Source organism: Arvicola amphibius, chromosome 3, assembly GCF_903992535.2.
Source record: "Arvicola amphibius chromosome 3, mArvAmp1.2, whole genome shotgun sequence".
NCBI lineage: Eukaryota > Metazoa > Chordata > Mammalia > Rodentia > Cricetidae > Arvicola > Arvicola amphibius.
The window spans coordinates 52,717,729-52,737,349 of NC_052049.1; the positions used below are offsets into that span (position 1 = coordinate 52,717,729).

The 19,621-nt window shown below is 43.2% G+C and overlaps 1 protein-coding gene across 1 annotated transcript in view; it reads right to left on the reverse strand.

The window, feature by feature from the left end:
* The window catches only part of Wdr41 (WD repeat domain 41), a 38,634-nt gene extending 19,650 nt beyond the window's left edge, over nucleotides 1-18,984 (reverse strand). The window contains exons 1-3 of the mRNA XM_038323645.1: nucleotides 18,762-18,984; nucleotides 16,271-16,386; nucleotides 687-735 (exon numbers count right to left, since the gene is read on the reverse strand). Of these exons, the coding sequence (XP_038179573.1) occupies nucleotides 687-735; nucleotides 16,271-16,386; nucleotides 18,762-18,812 (216 nt within the window). The 5' untranslated portion in view covers nucleotides 18,813-18,984. The remainder of the gene's footprint in view (nucleotides 1-686; nucleotides 736-16,270; nucleotides 16,387-18,761) is intronic.
* Nucleotides 18,985-19,621: the final 637 nt, after the last annotated feature.

Sequence of the window (19,621 nt, forward strand, 5' to 3'; positions counted from 1 at the left end):
ACACAGAGCACATGGAGAGGCCCCGGGAAACTCAGGCAGCCTTTCCATCAACTTGAAGAGCAGAGCCCCTCTTATACTGATTAAAGTCAAACACGAGAGGAATGTCTTAATATGCTATCATACAAAGGTCAGTCAAGGGTGGTTCCATCTCACAAAAACAATAATTACCTTTGATTCACTGCAGACTAGCTGACCACCTAAAGATTGTTCAGTAAGATAAACTCTCTCTGGGGCTGGAGAGCTGGCTCAGTGGTTAAGAGCACTTGCTGCTCTTACAGAGGACCCAAGTCAGGAGACTCACTATTCCTTAACCCTAGTTCCTGGGGTTCAGACCTCTTCTGTCCTCTGCAGCTCTGCAGGCACCCCCCACTCTACACACACACACACACACACACACACACACACACACACACACACATATATATACTTGAATAAAGTTTTAAAGATTAAATTTTTTCACAAAAAACCACATTTGTTAGTCAGGGTGGAAAAATCTTATGGAAACCTTCCTCTCTTTATTATGAAATACTAGTCCCTGCTGCCCACGAGTATCTCCAACTAAGCCTCTCAAGTACTAACCAGTCTCAACTGATGAACTGACGATAACATGCCAACACGCCCCACGCAGTGTTAGTGAATACTGTCATGTATGTATCCACGACAGTCCACATTTAATTGGGACATACCTGGGCATTCCACACAACTATAATGCCATCATCGCCAGCAGATGCAAATCTGGTTTGAGAAAAGAGACCACAAAGAAAAATCATTAGTGATATTTAAGTGATGAGACATTTTAATATAATATTATTTTAATAAATTGTTTGTAAAAATGTGTATTAGTATTTGATATTGTTATAGAAATGTACTGAGGCTATAATGCATAGATTAAATATTAATAATTTGTTGTATCTTTGTTCATATTAATATATTTGTATTGGCTTCAATATGCTGATCAAATATTAAACGTTGATATTATATTTATATTACTATTAATAGTGGCTAACAATTAATTGAATTTTTCCCTCTCTGTCAGGCTTTGTGCTAACATTTTTTAACTAGTATACAAAGTATTAAGTGTCATTATGACATCTTCAAACAAAATTTGTTTTTGTTGATTTTTCTCCACCCCAACAGCCTCCGTGGGTCTGCTTCCCTGTCACATGCTCTGCTGCCCTCCCACGCCCTCCACATTCTTTTCCCTTCTTCTGGGCCCTTTCTAGTTTCATAGCTGCCACCAACACTCATATCTGCATGGATTCAAACATTAAAGGCTTGGATCCACATGAAAGAGAGCACGCCAGCATTTGCCTCTGAGCCCTCGTCACCCTGCCTTATCTAATACTTTCCAGGCAAAACTTTATAACTCCATTGTTTTACAGATGAATCAAATTTCATTGTGTGCATATACAACAATTTCCTCATCCATTCATATGGCGATGGACACATGCAAGGATTCCATTTCCCTGACATTCTGAATAATTCATCAGTAAACACGGATGTGCAAATCTGTCTGTGATAGGACATACAGTCCTTTGGGAATGCATCTAGAAGTAACATAACTAGGCTCTATGGTGGGTCTATTTTTAATTTTTGGATAAACCTCCACATTAGTTCCCATAATGTCTTTATGACCATTCTCTTTCACCTGCAGTGAATAAGGGCTCGTCTTTCCACACATCCTTGCAAGCATTTGTCACCTGTTTTCTCGATGATATACATTCAGGGGCAGGGAATCTCACGGGGGGGGGGATGTTCATGAGTGTAGTTTTAAGTGCCCATGTGTGTATGTGTGCATGCAGACACCAGAGCAGGACATTGGGTGTGTTCTTCATCACAGGCACACATAACCATGTCTGGCTTTTTACACAGACGCAGGAGATTGAACCCATATCCGAACACTCGTGAGCAAGTACTCTTACCATGAAGCCATCTCCCAATCCTCAGAGCAGTTTTAATTTGCATTCCCTTGATGGCTAAGGATACAGAACACCAATCTCCTTTTTATAAAATTCTATGTGTGTATTTGTAACGTGTGTGCGCACATGCATATAGAAGCTGAAGGTTGGACTCAGATGTCTTCCTGTACCATTCTGACTTATCTTTTGAGACAAGGTTTCTCAGGAAACCCAGAGCTCATCAACTGGCTGGCCTGCAAGCCTTGAGGATCTGCCTGCCCCCACCCTCCTACTGCCAGGGGTAAAGATGCACTTGACCCGCTAGACTTCTGTGTGGGAGCTGAGGATCTGAACTGTGGTCCTCGGGCTTGTGCGACAGGCACTTCATCAACTGAACATCTTCCCAGCCCCTGGAGCACTTTTTTTTTTTTTTTTTTTTTTTTTTTTTTTTTTTTTTTTTGGTTTTTCGAGACAGGGTTTCTCTGTGGCTTTGGCGCCTGTCCTGGAACTAGCTCTTGTAGACTAGGCTGGTCTCGAACTCACAGAGATCCGCCTGCCTCTGCCTCCCGAGTGCTGGGATTAAAGGCGTGCGCCACCACCGCCCGGCCCCTGGAGCACTTTTAACAATACTCATTGGCCACCTGCCTTCCATGTTTGAGAACTCTACTTCATTAGCCCACTCAACAGTCTGGGGGGTTGACTGCATCTCTTTCCACATTCTAGGTACTAACAGCCTGGCTGAAGCATGTGTGGCAAAGACTTTCCCTCCATTCTGTAGCCATCTGCTCAGTTTGCTGAGAGATTCCTCTGCTATGAGGAACATCTGAGTTTCATGTATTCCCACCTCTTAATTTTCTGGACCATTCCCTGTGCTGGTGGAGTCAGTCACCAAGTTCTAATGCACTTGTATCTTGAAGTGTGTTCTGTTTTCCTCTAGAATTTTAGCATTTCAGATTTTAAATTAAGGTTCTTGAAATGTCTTTTTAAATTTTTTTTGTTTTGTACAGAGTGAGAGAGATGGATCTGACTTCACCTTTGCACAGGTGAGATCCAGTTTTGGTAGAACCACTTGTTGAATAGACCGTCCCTTATCGTCTGTATACATTTGACACTTTACGCCTACGTGAGTTTATTTTTGGGTTCTCTACTCCACGCCATTGGTTTACATGTCTGGTTTCATGCTGCCACCGTGAACCTGTGTCAGCTGCAGCTCTGTTGTGTAACTCGAGGTCAGGTACATTAGAACCATGAAATCTTACTGGTGATATTTCACTTACACTAACAAACATTCGGTTCTGCAAACTAACTTAACAAACGTTTATAAGGCATCTTGTAAATTCCATACCAGATATTAAGGGTTCAAAGACAAAGCACTGGCAGGATCACAAAGAACCACCTGCTGGAATGTCAGGGAAGCTACCGAGATGATGTCTCGTCTCCCACTGGTTAAAGCTGTGAGCAAAGCAGTCCACATCAAATGAACCAAGCTGAGAAGCAGACTCCACTGACAGGAATGACAGGCTAGGGATAGAATTAAATTTTATTATTTTTATTAAAGGTATTTTAACTGTTTTTAAAAGCAAGACTTCTCCTTTGTTCATCTTGGCTTTTGGGTTTGTTTTTTTTTTTTTTAATATAAACTGGGTGAGATTCGTAGTTTCTTGGTAGTAGTTTTCAGTGAAGATATTTCAAATGCACAGAGTTTAAAGAAAAAAGTATATTTAGGGCCATGAAAAGGAAGCTACAGTAAACATTGCTGGAGCCCATCTCCTCTCTCTCTTCACCCTCATTCCCTCTACACTACGTAAAGTAAAACATCCTATACATAAATCCTATCAAGAAAATAATTTTAAATTACTATTCATCATAGTGACTGTATCATAACAAAATCCAAGTGAGCTCCATTTCTAAGCAGGCGCCCAACACAGCCTGCGCAGCAGTCGGGCATTAAGTTGTCAACTCATTGTCAACAGTAACTGAAGCACAGTGGTCTGTAGGGGGCGCTAATGACTCAGAACCGTACCGAAGCTGCCTCACACTCTTATTCCCACCTAGTTGAATTCAGGCTTTCTTAATCAGAGAAAAAAAGAAAGCCAGCTATGTACTGCACATAGTTATCATCCCTTAACTTAAGAAATGATGTTCCACTAATAGCTATGCCATTTAGACAGTCTGGTATTTCCCTCTGAGATCAGCAGTGGATTCCATAAAATCTCCAAGGTTGTCAGCCAAGTCCACGGTGCTGGTGGAGGCAGTATTAGGAGAGAGGAAGGTCGCCTCTAGTGGACTTTATCCTACATGGCAAGCACACGTTCTCACTCCTGCCCCCCAACACCTTCCTTAACCTTCTACACACAGTTCTTGCTCAGCTTCAGTCTCCTGCTGTCTTCATAGGCTCAGGAGATCCCACACTCCATTCTCATTTCAAGACCCTCATCGGATCCCCCACAGTTAGAGGCAAGAGATCAGATACAGTCAGGCAGATGCTAAGTAATTTTCCATGAGACACTATACATTTTTAATGGAAAGATTATTAAGGCTCCTTAACTAGCTAGAAGCACACAACGTTCAAGTCAAATGCATATACACTGTTTACGTTTATTTCAAAATGTGAGCGATTTTCAAATTGCGGTGAGCAAAAAAAAAAAAAAAGAAAATGGCTGTCCTAAGCCCATGTATACCTTAGCAGAGTAGCTGATTTAAAAAGAGCCCATCAAGTTATGAACACAGTGTCCGGAAGGGGCAGAGGATGTGAGAAGAGTTGGAAGTGGGGGACTAAGGGGCGGATAACATCAAAACATGTGCACACGTATAAAACTCTCAAAGAGCAAAATTTGAAAAAAAAAAACTTTAAAAACTTCATTTTTCTTTGCTTAATGACCTGTTCTCCAAAAGCAAATACTCAACAGTACCTTGAGTATCAACAGTAATTGCTGGAAGCAAATCCTGAGCAGCCCGGCTCGGGGCTATTGATTCTCTGTGTTATGTCGTAAGAGCGGCGAAGGCGGGGCTCGAGGCTTAAGTTTTCTTTGGTATAAAACATCAATTTCTATTGATTCCCCAAACCCTTATAATTGCTTTTCTCCCGTTCAGAAAAGCTGCAGGTTTAAAATACTTTTTTCCCTAACCGTGATTTTTAACTTCTCATTACTGTTTTATCATGTTTGAATCTCACGGAGAGAAACGGCTCTCGCGGAGAGACGACTGAACTGTGGCAAGGTGAGGCGGGGAGCACTGTGCCTCAGCCTGGAATTCAATCAGCAGCAGACAGAGTTAATTCTAAACACTGCTCAATACTAATGCATGAGAGCACAGTCAATTTTCACTCAAAGGTCAATTACCCACTCTGGAGATCATTCAGCCTTTCGGCTCTCTTATATATATTTTCTATGGCTGATTTATTTATTGGCCATTTCAGTATTTACTGTTGCTGCTCCAAAGTGGAAACGTTGTTTTGAAAAGCAAACCAATCACTTTGCTGCACACTGGCGTCTCCCATAAGACAGCTAACAAAGGGTCTGGAGGTCTTCTGTGGGCTACAATGATCATATTTCCACTACAGAGATCAGCTGCTACAACTGCTTATCCAGAACCAAATCCCAGTGGGTCCAGCACATACTCTGTCTCCAAACCAGCAGTGGGATTCAACCCAAGACCTCCTAATACTAAGAAACACTGCAACCCCTGAAAGGAAGTAATTAACTATTAATCAGGGAGTAACTCAGACATCAGTAAAACTTACTAAACAGTTCAGCGAAAGAAAGGTGACTGCTACCATGATGCTTTACGTGAGCTACCAGCTACGTTACTAGAACCCGAAGCCTTAAGCCTCCATATACGATACTAACAGAACAGCTTCTCTGTTACACACTGTGAGTTTATTGAGATGATATGCTGGAGTCATAAAACCACCAAGGCAAGTCATCTGTGGTCCTTGTCTTGAGATCTCAAAGCTGAGCAAACATTCAGAAGTAGACTGTCCTTCACAATCTAAGGCACCATCAGTTATAAACAGTTATTCTATGTACCACTGGGGGGGGAGGGGAGGCTGCCAAGTATACCTGAAGGGCATCAATTATGTGATGTGCCCAAATTTCAGAAGTTAAAAATGAAGGAAATTCTGCTCCTTGGGATCTGTGTAAGGTATGTTTCCAGGGCTGACCATTTATTTAATACTGGATAGCCAATTGGTGCTCTCTCTCTCTCTCTCTCTCTCTCTCTCTCTCTCCTTTCTGTCTCTGTCTCTCTCTCTGTCTCTCTCTCTGTCTCTCTCTTTGTCTCTCTCTCTTTCTCTCTCTCTCTGTCTCTCTCTCTGTCTCTCTCTCTCTCTCTCTCTCTCTCTCTCTCTGCATTCCTTAGTTGCCTTCAAACCAAGCTTTTAGAAGTACTTTTTGAGTCGGGCCTGGTGGTGCATTCTTCGATCTCTGTATTCAGGAAGTGGAGGCAAAAAGGGTGATAATCTTGAAGTCAGTCTGAATACATACTGAGTTCAAGGCTAGCCTGAGCTACGTAGTGAGATTCGGTCTCAAAAAAATCAAGGAATGTACCTCAGTCATAGAATGCTTGCTTAGAATTTAGAAAGCCCATGTTCAATATTTAGAGCCATTAAAATTCTTTAATAGTCTTTGTGATGACATAATTAAATGGCTAATAAAAAATGACATACATGGAAAAACAAGTTTAACAGGGTGAGGCAGAGGCGGTTTAATAAGGAGCTACAGCAGACCTAGAATGCTCCACCTTCTCCTACGCTAATTATAAAAAGTAAATTTGTTACTAGGGAACCCGCCTGTGTAGTCTGTGTACAGACACCTTATCCTGAAACCAGGCATCAGCAGGAACAGGGACGGTCCCCGTCCTGCAAGAGCTCACGATGCAGCATTACAGATCCCACTACAGGGTCTAGACTGAGAGCCCACAGAGAAGTCTCCCGGTACCAGTGTAAGAAACAGAGAAGTCTCCCGGTACCAGTGTAAGAAACAGAGAAGTCTCCCGGTACCAGTGTAGGAAACAGAGAAGTCTCCCGGTACCAGTGTAGGAAACAGAGAAGTCTCCCGGCACCAGTGTAAGAAACAGCTCCCTCTTACACCTTCACTTTGACCATCTCAAAAAACCAGGTTCTCATTCTTGCCTACTGTATGCTGAGAGAACTGCAGAGCTCAACAAAGACCGATACAAAGCAAGGCAGACTCACCAATAATTGCTCCAGTCAGTATCTGTTACTCACGGGAAGCACTTTCAAATAGGTCAAGTCCTATAGGTTCAAAGGACTTGGCAAAAGGTGTAATCCAGAAGTCTAAATGCAAATCTTTCTGTACTCAGCATCTGTACAAACGGTAAGGAGGTAGAAAGCCAAGACACAGCACAGTTGTGGTAATCCAGAAACCAGCTGTGCACTGCCTTGCTACCTAACCCACAAATTCTTTCTATAGCATGGTAAATAAATAAAAGGATGTTGAATGGCTACTTCTGCAATGCCTAGGAAACAGATAAAGATAAAATAGCAAATCACCATTTTATTTTTTTAAGAAAAGATTATTTATTATGTATACATCATTCTGCCTCCATGTATGCCTGCAGGCCAGAAGAGGGCACCAGATCTCCTTACAGATGGTTGTGAGCCACCATGTGGTTGCTGGGAATTGAACTCAGGACCTCTAGAAGAGCAGCCAGTGCTCTTAACCACTGAGCCATCTCTCCAGCCTGCAATCACCATTTTCAATTGGTCTTTGCGCACCAGAACTACTTGAAGGGACTCACAAAGGCAAACACTCATAAGACACTGACATGTTTTCAGGAATCAAGGGGCCGAGGCCACTGAAACTTCACTAGTTTCCTCTAAACAGAAAGCACTTTTTTCTTGACCACGAAAAATGAGTTCCATGGACGAGAAAGCGGTTTGATGGGAAAGCTTAGTGGTAAAGTTCTCGCCACTGGCAAGGCTGGCCTCCTCTAAGGGCAGCTGGGCAACGCGAGGGGGAAGGGTCAGGAGAGTAGGCCTCTGTCAAAGCAAACTGAGGAAGTTCCTGCTTGCTGTGGTTTTACTTCGGTTTAAATTTTTTAAGGCATCAAGTCAAAGCTTGACTTACAAAATAACCTGTTTCTTCACAAACACTGAGTTTTTCCTGTGGGAAGCTGATCCATACTCACTCTGCGCCCAACAACAAGGTGTTGTTCTATGAGCAACACCTTGCAGTCTTCTGAACAGACAGTCCTTTTCCTTCTGAGCACCGGGTAAGGACAAAGCCAGGGAAAATGATTGCTGCGCTTGGTGTGCACCTTATTCCCCACTATTCATGATTCTTACCCCACACATGGATGTTTTAGAGGTGGGGGGAAGTGAGATTATTGATACTTTGCTCAGAATGTGCTATTGAGATTTAGAATTCCTTCTTCATTCCTTACTGGGCTTGACAGAAATCAGAAATCCTCCATTAGTTGCAGTTCCCCTGACTATCTGAATGTTGTGTGTCTGACTTTTTCTTTGTTCTTGAAGCCAACCTGCAGTTCACTGCATAATGAGTAAGAACACAGGCATCCTTGTTTGTCCAACTGAATACACTGGATTTCAGAACATCTGAAAGCCAACATACACTCTGTGTAACATCTCTTTGAAGCAGGAAACAAACTTTTTTTAAACCTTTCTACCCCCTGCCAAAGAAATTAATAGGAGCAGCACCCGTCCCCCTCCTCCGCCGTCATTAACCTTCTGTATCTGACACCCCTAAAGGCACTGCCTAAGGAGCATTTAGTTTCATGTACTCAGGGGTCACACTCCCCTTGCTGTCGCCCAATGCTTTTAGGTTTATTATGAGAAGCAAGACACAGGTAAGATCTATGTATTATGATTGTCCAGACTTCTAAAGTTTCCTTTATTCTACGAACTTGCTCTTCATATGATTTTCCTTGCAATGTGTCCGGAAGAGACTCATCTGTCAGTCTTGTAGAATTCTTAGACTACATTTTGCTGCCTACATTCCTGTGTTGTCATTTAACATGTGCCTCTATCTCATATTTTCAATAGGCTGACATATTTAAATCTAAAGATGTCACTAGATTCCAAATGGACCTTTAGGTACGGTACCCTCATAGGCAATCTGTATGCTCCATCATAAGTTACAACCGAAAATTATGTATATTTTTTTAAAAAAGAACATCCTTTTGTGTGTAATGTAAACAACCATCAATAATTATTAGCTAAATTACTTCATTTGAAGCAGCTCATAATATGTAATTCCCAATTATACCTAATTATTTATACAGAAGGTAACTGGAAAGAAAGGCATCTACCCACCCCATCCCTCTGAAAACGACACAGACCATCTGTGTGGAGGGGACAACCTTACGACTGGAGATGAGCTGGTACTGATAAAGCCTACACATGTAGACTTTATTCCCTAGGTCGACCTAACCATTAGCTTCCTGAAGCATCTGTCTTCTCAGAATTCACTGCAAGGAACTCAGTCCCCTCCCTTTGCCTTGCCACTTCTCAACACACTGATTGTTCTCTTCTTATGATGTGAAAGTATTAACCACAGTTGAATCTCTCATTAAGAACTTGCTGTTCTCTTGGTAAGATGCAGCCTTCAGGGGTGTTGGAGAAATGACTGAGCAGTTAAGAATACCAACTGCTCTTACAGAGGACCAGCACCCATTGTGTGGCTCACAATTGTCTGTAATTCAATTTCAGGGATCTGGTGTCCTCTTTGGCCTCTGTGGTACCCAGCATGCAAGTAGTGCAAAGACATACATGCTAGCCAAATACCCATACACATAAAAATAAATCTGAGGTTCTCTTACATGCCCTGCCATCACACACATGATGCTATCTATATTATATCTATATATCTATATTATATCTATATAAGTTTCGACCTCTGCTCTGAGTTTGTTCATCACTGAGAACTCTTGTATGTGGGCATAAAGCATACATTACATGTCTATTTCTCTTGTGAATCAGCTTAACCTGTGAACAAACCTATGGACACAGAAAGAAGCTCTCTTTTCATTCCCTGCACATCAGAAGTTACAAGATCACGATTCAATTCTACTATTCTTCCTAGCTTCAATTCTTCTATGAGAAAGATTTTTTCCTCCCAAAATATTACTGATATTGATCCTAAGATAGTTTAAATAAGAAAAGCAGTGTAGGTCTTGATTTTGGTCCTTTATTAATTTTCAAAATGAGGTTCATTTCTTAGCACTTCCTTACAGGAAGCAGTAAGTTCTCTTTTTTGGGATCATTATGAACACATAGGATGTAGACTTGTGTGCGATGCCGCAACTGGCCGCAGTTAGTTCCTTATCCACACTCAAACTGTCTTTCGAGTCTGTGAACTCTAAAGACACCAAGACAGTGATGTTCAAATAAGAAAGGAAAGAGTGGTTTTACCCGGAGATGACACAACTCGCTGGCTAAAAGGCAGGCTTTAAAGTTGAAAAGTTATTACGCAAATTCTGTGTTTATCCCCAAAATTAATGACGCCACGGCATCAGGCAGCTACGATGTCCCCGTTCGTGACACCGTCTCAACCTTTCTCACTTAGCTAACTGAATTAAAACTTAGCTACACTTCTAAAATCGAGTCAGAAGACAAAAACTGTAATGAGAAAAGGGAGAGCGTGGCAAGACACTTGCTAAATGACACGGCCATGCTGTAAGTCAGAGTACATTCCAAAGCAACAAACAAATTTACAAGTCATTCGGAAACCTTGGACCAGAACAAGGTTTTGTCTCGCTGGCATTAAGTGGGCTTTAGCAAAATCCATTACAGTCAGTCAGAATGCAGGATGGAAGGCGTGTACTTTAACAACTCACTCCACAGCCTACTAGTAACTACTGGGCTACTGAACCTTGTGACAAAGAGGTTCTGCTTATAGCTTTTTCCAGGTACAGCTTCTTAAAAAGCTGCCCACGGGCCAGTTTGACTGCTAATGCAATCTAAAAATTAAATGGTCTAAGATACAATATTGGAAGTGGATCAGTTCCAAATAAGCACCTTCCAGTTCAAGAGGGGACCAGCTGCCCGGCTCTGAGGAATGTGTTGTCCAATGGATTCCAGCTGTAGACTTCAGGATCATTTCAAACTCAGACTGGACTGGCTCCAAGTCTCCGTGTACTAAGCAAGGCGTTAGAGTTAGGGGCCTGCTCTGCTTGGCTGAATCTCGGCACAAGGCCAACAAGGGAAGTGACACAAACTCTGTTTCCATCTAGAGGATGCACCCGATCCAACAGGCAATCCTTCCTCCGGGCTTCCCATGTGCAGAGCCAGGTCTCATCAGCATTGAGACAGCATGCCCTGGCCAATTCTGCTTTGTCCTTTTTTCTCTCTCTAATAATGCATATATACTTAATATTATTATAGTGTTTCCATGGGAACGTTAGAATTTGAGACAGTCTAGTCTGCCTCTTTAATTTTACTGCACTGTCTATGATTTTCAGTACAATTTTTAAAATTGTTTTTCTGAGACAAGGTGTTAGAGCTCCGTATATAGTCCAGGCAGGCTTCAAAATTTCTGATCCTCCTACTTTGGCCTCTCCAATGCTAGAATTACAGGCACGTGCCACTTCCCTCAGCTCTCTGAGCCATTTTGATTACTGATTTCTATACTCTGAATGTAGTAAATGAGAAGGGATATTCTTAACTTAAAAATACCTTCTTAAAGGCAGAGTACACTTTCTGTTCTCAGTGAGTTACCAAACAACACTGCCTTAAAAACTCAGCTTCCCCAGCTCCGAGAAGCATCTTTTCCTGCAGTCTGGTGCTTCATGGGTCATCGGATTCTCTTCCAGTCATGACTACCTTCCTATATAACCTTGTCTGCTTCCTGGAGGAGCAAGGAATGGTCAAATGAGCGACAGAACAAGCCAGTCTTAGAATGCGCTGTGAACTCGGTTTAGTGTGATGTGTCAGCGCTACAGCTGCATGCAATTTCAGCACAGTCCATGTTCTGGAAGATTCTTGCTGAGGCTTAGCCTTCTGAAGAAGATCTCCCAATCAATATGACCCTCGTTCAAAAAACACCCAAGAAGAGAAGAAAAGGCAGCTGTCTGTTAGGTGATATACAGGATTTATCTGGTATCTTCAAAAACCAATCGAGAAAATTTTCCACTCACTGGTTTTAGGTGAGCCACTGAGAAAACAAGAAAATCCTTCTGCAAAATTTCCAATCTGGTGATATTATCTAAAGACCTGAAGCGTGAAACCTGGATTACAATAGCTGACCGTGGAACACCTACGAAAACTACAGATAAATAAATAAAAGGTGTAACACAGACAATTTGTTTAAAAACTGGGTACGTATTTTCTGTAAATTAAGAATGCGCTAACACAACAAAGATAATCCCAACTGAACAGTTAGACATGAAAACAACCTATCAATAGGCACAAACATTTATTATATATTTTAAAACACTTTGGGGGCTGGGTGTACGGCTCACCTGGTACAATGCTTATCTGGAATGCATGAAACCCTGGGTTCAATCTCCAATGGGTGGGGGAGGGCACCAAACTTTATTAATGGTAAAAGCATTGAGATCTAATTTTTTTCCTAATATTATAAATAATAGATTTTTCATATATTTGTTAAATCTTTATTTTTGAGAATATTTTGCTACAGAATAAATTTTTAAAGAACATAGAACTTCAATATTCTACAGGTCTGCAACTGAGCTTTGTTGTTTGTTTTTTTTTACTTTATGTAAGTTTTGATACACTGATGACTTGATTAGAAAGAATTCAAAGTGATTTGAGAAGGTCTGTCACCATTGTAAGGCTAAACACACACACACACACACACACACACACACACACACACACACACATATACAAAAGGCAGGCTTGTCCATTCTAGGCATTGAAACTCTGTGGCACATAGCAAACAGGGCCATAGATGACCCCCTACTCCTGGGGTCACCACGTACAATAGGACCTAGCTGTCTACACACGGAGAGTTTATTCAGCTCTTTCGTGAGCAGCAGCAAACGTGACATAAAAAGAGACATGGGAGCCTCTGCCCTGGGACTTGTCCTGTCACAACTCCACGTCACTCCAGGAAAAGGCCATGAGAGGAGAAGGCTCCCATCCTGTCTGCACTTGCACCTTAGCCAGCCTACCAGCTGACCACAGACACAGGGACCTGATTCAAATCCTAAACGAAAAGAGGCGCCCGGGTGAGTCAAGTCAAAACTCCCATCCGATGGAGTAAAGAGCTGAGGCTGAGGACGTGGTGGCCGCTTTGGGGATGCTGGAGCAGCCAACTTATGATGCTGTCAGCTCCGGCTTTTCCTGCTTACAGACTGCTCCTCTCTGTACCTAGCTGACGTGTTCACGAGTGTCACCGTGAAAACACGTACTATCTGTCAGCGCCTGCGCCACAGCCACCACCCCACAACTCAGCCCTGCTTTCAGATTCTTCTAGCTGTGGAATAATTACCCAGAGGGCACATCCTAAAGGGCAGACAGCATGAACATGGAACCCTAACAGCCTGCATAAAGCTTCAAGAGTACAACCTGAGAGTAAGCTTTATATGTATTACCTAATCTTGCAAACAAAGTGATTTTAGAATTCCTTAAGGCCTACATAATAGTGGCTATAAGTTATTATCTGGATGTCTTTAACCCAGTAACTTCCTGGGATAAAATATGACACATGAAACCTTCAGCTACCCAAAAATTCCACCTTTGCGGAAAGGCTGTTTCCCACAGAAATGGTCATTTAAGCCATAAACAAATATTATACTTACAAAAATGGAGGGGAAACAAACATTAACCAGAGGTACAAGCAGGCTATGCTATACTTCCATGCCGAGACCTGGAAAATGGTGCAATCTGGCTAGTGACATGCATTAGAGGCAAATCTTTTCGAGCCATGATCGAGACATAGCATATAAGTATTTTGTTGGCCTTGGCCCTTAGTTCCTAGAAGGAGCCTCTGAACCCTTGAAATTTCCTTAGTGATAGAAGTGGCTTCAATATTCATGTTACTGGGTGACTTGGTGTTGGCTCTTAAATAACGTGGCCAGGGTTTGGGCTACACTGAAGAGATGTGCCATGAGAAGTCTTGGGCTTCCTGGTACCACAGGATAGCAGACCGGCTTTCCTGAAGTGTTGTGATTATGACTCACTGTGCAAACATGCCTTCATAGTGACACCCCACTCAAAACTGCAAGTCCAATGTTCCACTGGGCTTCCCCCCCTCCCCCAGGCAGCACACACAAGGGAAGGCAGCAAGCCCTGAGGACCTGGAGGTTCTGCGCTTGGGACTCACAACCTCCCTTCATCCCAGTCTTCCCAGCAGACCTTGAGGTCTAGTTTGGAATAAAGCTGTAACCATTCTACATTTTACGAGGTCCTTTCATTGAATTTTCAAACCCAAGGAAGCAGCTGGGACTTGTAGCTAGCTGATCAGAAATGCAGATGATATGGAAGCACGGAGGATGACTGGCGTTTGAGGTGAGGGGAATGCTGGGAAGAACACATTATTCTATCTCTGAATACTGGCCTCACTTCACTCGAGTCAGAATTAAACTACACATGATAAAAAGTTTGAAAAGACAGCAACAGGAGAGTGACAGCCATCGTAGCTGCAATCACTCAGGAGCTCAAAAGAGAAGAAGCAGCCAAGTCACCAGAGGAACTGCAGGGGCAGCAGAGCCGGGTCAGGTCAGGGTAGGCTGCAGCCCAGCTGCATAAGTTCATTCAACAGCTACCTGTCAATGCAGACTACATGTTAAGTCATTGAACTAAGTCCTAAGAATAATGAAGGAGGAGAAGGAGGAGGAGGAGGAGGAAGAAGAAGAGGAGGAGGAGGAAGAGGAGGAGGAAGAAGAAGGAGAAGGAGAAGGAGACGGAGAATAAAAAGGAGGAGGAGGAGGAGAAGGAGAAAAAGAAGGAGAAGAAGAAGGAGAAAAAGGAGGAGAAGGAGGAGAAGGAGAAGGAGGAGGAGGAGAAAGAGGAGGAGGAGGAAGAGGAGGAGGAGAAAGAGGAGGAGAAGGAGAAGGAGAAAGAGGAGGAGGAGGAGGAGGAGGAGGAGGAGGAGGAGAAGAAGAAGAAGAAGAAGAAGAAGAAGAAGAAGAAGAAGAAGAAGAAGAAGAAGAAGAAGAAGAAGAAGAAGAAGAAGAAGAAGAAGAAGAAGAAGAAGAAGAAGAAGAAGAAGAAGAAGAAGAAGAAGAAGAAGAAGAAGAAGAGGGAGTCTTGACTCTGACGGCACTTCCAGATCCGGTTAGGAAATGGCACCATGGGAGATGTGACTGCAGCTAAACGGGCTGAGAGACAAGCTAAGCACTCGGCCCTCAGACCTCAGCACTGTTGTCTCTACTTGCAGACACGGCAGACATAGCATGCACACTACCCAGGAACCGGAGAAATGATGCAGGGTTTTAAAGAGATTCGTCAATGACAGAAATTCAGGTTAAACCTTACTTTACCTTCCACTTAAGCCAGCAGGCTTTCTCCTGGGCCACCAACCAGCTCCCAAATCATGACATGGAGAGTTACTATTAGTTACGAATGCTCAGCCTTATCTTATGCTAGTTCCACTAGCTCTTATAATTTATTTTAACCTGTTTCTCTTCATCTCATTTTGCCTCAGGGCTTTTTAATCTTCCTTTCATTCTGTACGTCCTACTCCGTGTCTGGCTGGCTGCCCTGGGGTATCTTCCTTTCTTTCCCCGTCTTTCTCTTCTCTCCTCTTCCCCCAAGCCTAGATTTCTACTCCTATTTATTCTCTGCCCACCAGCCCCACCTATCCCTCTACTGCCTAGCTTCTGGCCACTTAGCTTTTTATTAGACGAGTCAGGCTCCTTAGGCAGGCAAGGTGAAACAGCAACACATTGTTACATAGTTAAACAAATGCAGCATAAACAAAAGCAACACACCTTTACATAGTTAAAGCAATATTTCGCCACATAAACAAATCCCCTAGTTAAAGTAATATTCCACTACAAGCAAATTCTAGCATGTACCTAATATTTAAACACCGTATTTGTTCCTGATTTGACAGCCAGAAAATCAAATTCTTAAAGTCATTTATTTGCTTCTTCTAAACTAGTGAGAATATTTCTAAAACTTCATGACAATTTTTTTCTAAAACATCAAATAAAAAGGAAACAATATAACCACAAGTCCCCATGTGACATGGGACAAGGTGAAACTGGGTTTAAACAAATATAAACATATTTTCATCAGGGTTCAAAGTCCATTTCAACTTTCTACTAATGTTACTACTTTCAGTTGGTTGTGTTTCTCCAATTGTCATAAGAATCTTGATTTTTTTTTTTACAAAAGATGAATTAATTTTGAAGTTGTTTTTAACGGAAACGCTCTAAAGCATCTTTCTGAGCGCGAGCAGTAGCCGGGGTAAGTCCCTTACCTGTTGTCATCCAGCTGCACCAGGAACCGGACAATGTCCCGGTGCGCGCTCAGGACCAGCAGCTCAGTGTAGGGGTTCTGACTCTGGTCTTCTCCTATCGTCTGCAAAGCAGCTTTCTTGTAATGAAAAAAACAAAGCAAAAACAGAAAGATAAAATGATTTACAACTGCACAGTATCCACATAAGAATAGAAGATTCTAAAAGCCATGGGATACTACTTTCTAATACTAATACGTATGTTCCTACAATATCAAGTACATTATTTGCCAGTTCAGCATGTAATTATTTCTCTTACCAAAAATCTTAGTATTTTCAAGCCACAGTAAACTTGCTAACAGTAAATTTTATTTTGTTTTTTTTTTTTTTTTTTTTTGGTTTTTTTTTTTTTTGGTTTTTCGAGACAGGGTTTCTCTGTAGCTTTGAAGCCTATCCTGGAACTAGCTCTCGTAGACCAGGCTGGTCTCGAACTCACAGAGATCCGCCTGCCTCTGCCTCCCGAGTTAAATTTTATTTTGTTAAAGTCTCAATAAGCCTGACTTTAAAACTATTAGCCCAATTCAACTCAATTTTTTTTTGGAGTGTTTCTCGATCAAAGTTTGTTGGCAACCAAGGCGAACCAAGGCTCATCAGGTGAAGGCACTTGTCACTAAGCCAAAAACCTGAGTTCACCCCTGGGCCAGATAATGGAAAGAAAGAACAAGTTGTCCTCTGTCCCCACCAACACACACAGACATACACACACACAGACACCCACACCCCCCCACATGCACACACACAGACATACACACACATACACATACAACCATACACCCATATACACACACACATGTACATACACACACAGCCATATACACACAGACCCACACACCCACACATACACACATGTACACACACAGACATACACACACACGCACCCACACATACACACATGTACGTACACACACACACAAACACATGCATGCATACAACATGCTTGGTTAAAAAGAAAGCTACAGACTAAATGCACCAAACACAGACTGTAGCAGCCCACCGAAAGCACTCAGATGTCTGCTTAATGAACAAAGACAGTAACGAAATAATTCAGACTCCCGAGTTCAACTCTGGGCAACTGTATTGATAAAGGTAGTTCCAAAAGGCAAAGTTTTATCTGGAAGGTCAATAGCAGACACTTCACTAAGGACACAAACCGTGTAACTTAACTTTGCAGGGTAAATCTTATTGACCCCACTTCTGGAGTCAAACCCCATATAATTCCAGCATAAAAAGCTTTGTTCTTAAGCAAGGTTTCTTAAGTCTGACACAAGCGACATTTTTTTTTTTTTTTACTAGATAAGTCTTTTCACTGAGGCCTCTCCCGGGTGGGTGTTAGGATACCTACCAGCAGGCCTGTTTTCCACACACTGCCCCCATCACACCTAACCACGGGCAAGAGTAGACTCTGTACTATCCTTGGGGGGCAACATTACCTCAGGATTGAGAAGAATCACTTAGATCGGAGGGCTGAAGTCATGTTCTTGCACATGTGAGGGAAAATCAAGGGTTCTGATAATATAAAATTCAAGGCAGTTGCACAACCAAGGTACTTTTACATGGAAGAAAAGTAAGAACCAGCATGCATTAAAGCTTTTGGAGAAAGTCCACCCTGAGGTGATGGCTTTGCTTTTGTCCCGTCTCCCTCTAGCAGATGCTCAGTTATGGAAACTGCTTTCCACAAGTGGGAGTTTGCCAGGCATGGCAGAACTGGTTAACTAAATACTATACTAACCAAACAAGCAGGTTAACTCAAGTTGTCATACGTATGTTACATAGCCATTCAGGAACCCACAACTCTTCCATAACCCGAAGGATTCCAGAAATAAGTGGTTTGGTTTGTTTTAAACCGCGGTGTCAATGACAAAGCTGAGAGAGTTAAAACTGCCAAGTTGTTCAATAATCCTAACTGTAAAAATGCTTCCGATAAGAAAGAAAATGCAACACAAATTGTTTCAGGCGGCACATGAAACAAATCTTAGATGCCAACTTGTTTAAAGTGGCAAAATCATTTCACTATTTCAAGTATACGTGTGACAATGAGACCGTGCACATACTAAATAAACAGAAATCATTTTCTTGTCTTGGTTTCTCGAAAAGCAACTAGGTAATTCCTCATTCCTTAAGCAAACATCAGTCGATGTCGGCAAGAGGCATCAGTTCAAATACAACAAAGGAGGCAGTTGCCCCTGCTGGTTTGTAGTTAAGTCTTACTTTTCTAAATAGACGCAAGTTGGCCCTTGAGCAGCCCTAACTCCCCTCTTGGCTGCAGACCTGCTTCCGACGACCCAGCCACACTCCGTTCCGCTCCGCCCCGCCCCATCTCGCGGCCTGGCCCCACCCCTCAGCCCCGCTCCGCCCCGCGGCCTGGCTCCGCCCCGCGGCCTGGCCCCGCCTCGCAGCCCCGCCCTGCCCCGCGGCCTGGCTCCGCCCCGCAGCCGGACCGGCCCGCGCGCACTACCTCGGCCAGGCCCTGGGGCTCGCGGCCTCCCCCGATCAGCCAGCGCAGCATTGGGCCGGGGCGTCAGCGGCCTACGCCGCGAGGATCGACGCAGCGCAGACGCCGGTGATGGCGCCCGGTGAGCCACAGGCGAGGCAGCGGGAAGACAGAAGTCTAGTTCGGGAGCCAGCACGGAAAGCCGCGGCGGCGGAGGCGGAGGTTCCGCGGCCCCAGTGAGCACGCGCGTGGGTGCCCTGCGGTTGGCGCAAGAGCTCAGGTCGTTCGCGCGCCCCCTGGTGGACTTGCGCTGCGGCCACCACTCTGAAGGGCCAGCGCTCGTCCACATCCTGTGTGATGCCCTGTGAAATGCGCCCTAGGAAACCTACCTGTTTCCCAAGAGCCAGATGGGGAAGGTGTGCCTGCAATAGACTGCTGCACCGGAACGAATCTATTGGCGCTCTTGTACACACACACACATACACAAAAAAAAAACAACCAACTTGTGTGCTACTGTACAAGTATTGCGCCACTACTGTCTACATAAATGCTCACATAAATAACACTTCCCTATTTATAGATCAAGAAACTGAAGCGCTTTAAGATTAGGTGATTTGTCTAAAGATAAAAGCCAGTAAATGTCCATGATGGAATTAAGACCTAATCTGTAAACTTCAAAATCTTGTTCTTAACTGTTGTCTATACTGTTTTAAGACAGTCTTCCAAAACAGAAAGTAAAAGCCAAGCAATTCATGTCCCTCCCTCCACGGCGGCTTCCTCCCTCCCTGGCAACCACTGCAGCTGCAGCTGGAACGCAGGCCTTTGCGTATGTTGCAGTACACTGAGCAGCACTTCTAGCCCCAAACATTCTATGTCAACCACTG